Genomic DNA, 3,591 nt, shown 5'->3' with positions numbered 1-3,591 from the left:
CGCCTGGCGTCCATCTAGTTAGAACCGCCTGCGAAACCAAGAGTTGGCATATCAGGTCGTATTCAAGGCGAGCTTACTAATGCCGCTTAATTTGGAAATTAGAAATGAAACATGCGCCTATTCTACTATCAGGCTACTAACATGCTTCCTAACAGGCTTTTCTTTTTCATAACTGAATAAAATAAACTACTAAAGCAATAAAGGCTTACTGAACCGTGAACCGAGCTAACTGCTGATGATGATTGTACATGTCGTGACGATCTTCGGAAGACAACCTGGCGGCTCTGATACCAAGTTGTAACACCCTAACTAATTTAGGCGTATTACGTGATTTTTAAACGTACTGTGCAGCTCGTTGCTAATCAACGAGGTTTATGGAAAAACGTGATTAATTAAAATTTTGCTTTTTCATTAAACTTATAAACCATTTTACCAAAAAGTCTCGGGATCCCGATTTATAAAAATATTTACAAACGTTTTTACTATTCAACTTTTACATCAAAATAAGGTCATCTAACGACCGTTACAAAAATCTCAGCCCTGCTGTCCCGAGGATCGTACGCTCCGAGAGCCCCTAGCAGCCCAGAGCATGTACAATCCCATAAGCTCGCTCACGGTCCATCAGCAACTGCCTTGCCTTTACCTACACATGAACGTAAACTGTGAGTCGACAGACTCAGTAAGAAAAGCATACTAATATCATACATAAAACTGACTGCCGTGTCCAACACGATACTGAGTCCCGCTACTGCCATGTCCAACATGGTACTGAGCACTACTGCCATGTCCAACATGGTACTGAGTTTTGAACGTTCAGGGGACGGTACTATTGACAAGTATCCTCCTGATCGGTCGAACCGGTCATACTCCGGCTGCTGGTCATACTCCAGCCTGTACCGACGGGATAGGTCAATAGCACTGAACCACCAACCAGTGTCAGCCTGATCGGTCGAACCGGTCATACTCCGGCTGCTGGTCATACTCATGCCTGTACCGACGTGACAGGGTTGGGTGGTTCGAAGCCTAAATACATATCTAATGTAAACTAACAGGCTTCCTACATGCACGCTAAACATGTAATCTACATATGCATACTGTTATACTAATCTTACCTGGATTCCGATTTCAGGTGTGCCGGTCAACCTGACTGGAACTGAAGCTGAACGGCGGATTACTGGCTCCTAAACCATAAAAATCACAACGCTATAAGTGACACGCTAAATCACTTCCCGGGGACTAAAACTCGAAACTAAAAGTTTCCCTATCGATAAAAAGCATGGCAATACCCCTAAAAACCCAAAAACGAGGAAAACTAGGGTTCTGAAAAATCCCCAACCGGAAGACCGGTTGCCCAACCGGAATTCCGGTTCTGGGAAAATCTGAACCCCCATCCGGAATTCCGGATGCTCAACCGGAATTCCGGTTCCTCGCAGGCAGCAACCAAAAATTCACATATCTTGACCAATTCGAACCCAATTGATCCCAAACTTTCCAGACCTGCTCTATAGGTCCCAAATGACCATTCCAAGGCCTCAAACCTACCCAGAAACCTCACAAGCAAATTTCACCATTAAAGACCAAGCTTTGAGTTCAAGAACTCAAACTTGGTTAAATCCACTATCATGCACCCTAGCCTAGTTAATTCTACTTAACTAAGCATATAATCACCTCTGAAAACATACAGAAACACCCAGCAACTTCACAGCAACATATTCACACATTTTCCTTCAAAAATCATACTTTTTCACATAAAAACTAAGAGCTTGAACAATCCTAACTAACAAGCATTCAAACAACTCAATCATCATCAAAATAATCATGCTTTGAACCCTAGAAAAATAACAAAATCACAGCAGCAACAAATACTAAAAACTCATGCATGCATCATCATTTTTCACATAGTTTTTCAAGAAATTAAAGGAGGAGAGACATGAACCAACCTAGCTTGAGATGAATCCTAAGAGATGATGAACAACTAGCCAAAATCCAAGGAGAAAGATCCCCTCCTTGCTGCTCAAGGTTTGGCCGAAAGAGAGAGAGAGGGTTGTGTGTGTGTGTTTTTTGGAAATTTCTTCAAAAATGACTAAGTGTTTGAAAATGAGAGAAAAGGTAATATAAATCACATAAGTCATTTATTTCAGCCAACATTTAATAAAATAAACACTTATTTTTCCATTTAATAAATCACATAAAACCAAACATTAATGGGGCAAAAAGACCATTTTGCCCCTCCACCATAAAATCACATAATTCATACTAAAGGGGTATTTTTGGGACTTTCTAAATTCCCGGCCATTCCCGACATTCCCAATGTCTAAAACCCGTCCCCAAAATACTAACATACTAAGTTGTGATTTCTACTGAGCCAAACACCGCGTTCCGAAATACCGGACACCGGAAATGCGAAATATAAAAACTGCTGATGACATAATTATGCATATCTGAATTCCATAAATAACGATGATAAATTATTTAAATAGCTATAAATAATTTCCTGATTAACATAAATAACTGCTAATTTCCAAATTAACTAAGCGGGCTTTACACGAACCTGGACCCGCACTCGGACCCAGACTCAGACCCGAGACCCGGACCCGGACCCCAGACCCGGACCCATTGATATAAAATTAAAATGGATATAAAATTATAAGTTAATATTAAAATTCTTTAAAAAAAATAGTTGGGTAGGATCTGATCCGATCCGAGTATCTGATCCAGCGGGGCGAGGCAGATCCATACATGATCTGGATCAGGTCGGATCATAGTCAAATCAGATCCGACCTGCCCCATTGACATTCCTACAGTGCTGGAGTAGAATGATTGATGCCAAAGTCTTTGAGGAGAGTGAGGATCCAAGTGAGTTCAGAAGTAGCATTTCCCATGGCTCGATATTCTACTTCAGTAGATGAATGGGATACAGTTTGTTGTTTTTTTGATTTCCATGACACAAGGGAGCTGCCAAAGAATAGGCAATAATCAAAAATTGATCTCCTTGTGTCTCGACAAGTCCTCGAATCAACATCCAAAAAAAAGGAGATCTGGATAGTGGACGGGGATAGACTTGTTTCAGCATAAGCTGAGACAGCAGGTGTTGTGTTTGATGGGAAGTATAGGCCTTGTCCAGGGGTTGTTTTTAAGTGTTGTAAAATGCGATGTGCATCATGAAGATGTGGAACCCAAGGAGAAAATAAAATTTCGCTGAGATGATTGACCGCATAGGAGATGTCCGGTCGTGTACTTGTTAAGTATATTAATTTGTCAATGAGGCTTCTAAAATTCGTGGGATCTGGGAGAAGGTTCCCTTTGTCTTTGCTTAGCTTTAAGTTGGTTTCCATAGGAATAGAAGCGGGCGTAACTCCTATGTACCCCGTGTCTTTGAGTAACTGTAGTGTGAAAGGTCTTTGACAAACCGATATACCTTTTCTTGTTCAACAAACTTCAAGACCAAGGAAGAATCGAATGGTTCCAAGGTCCTTAAGTTTGAACTGGTCCATGAAGATATGTTTTGAAGCGGGAGATGGCATAGTTGTTGACCTTATTTTTAGCCAACGATAACGAGTCTGATTTAGTAAGCGATAAGTGATTTATAGC

General features: G+C 41.0%; 1 protein-coding gene across 1 annotated transcript; it reads right to left on the bottom strand.

Moving 5' to 3' along the window:
- Window positions 1–2,798: 2,798 nt before the first annotated feature.
- On the bottom strand, window positions 2,799–3,335 carry LOC115704069 (uncharacterized mitochondrial protein AtMg00810-like). Its single transcript, XM_030631291.2, has one exon. The coding sequence runs from the start codon at window positions 3,333–3,335 to the stop codon at window positions 2,799–2,801; it is 537 nt and encodes a 178-aa protein (XP_030487151.2).
- Between the last annotated feature and the right edge of the window lie 256 nt (window positions 3,336–3,591).

This window comes from Cannabis sativa, chromosome 1, assembly GCF_029168945.1.
Source record: "Cannabis sativa cultivar Pink pepper isolate KNU-18-1 chromosome 1, ASM2916894v1, whole genome shotgun sequence".
Classification (NCBI taxonomy): Eukaryota; Viridiplantae; Streptophyta; class Magnoliopsida; order Rosales; family Cannabaceae; genus Cannabis; species Cannabis sativa.
Note: the sequence above shows the minus strand (reverse complement) of the source record. Positions and strands in the feature narration are given on the sequence as shown.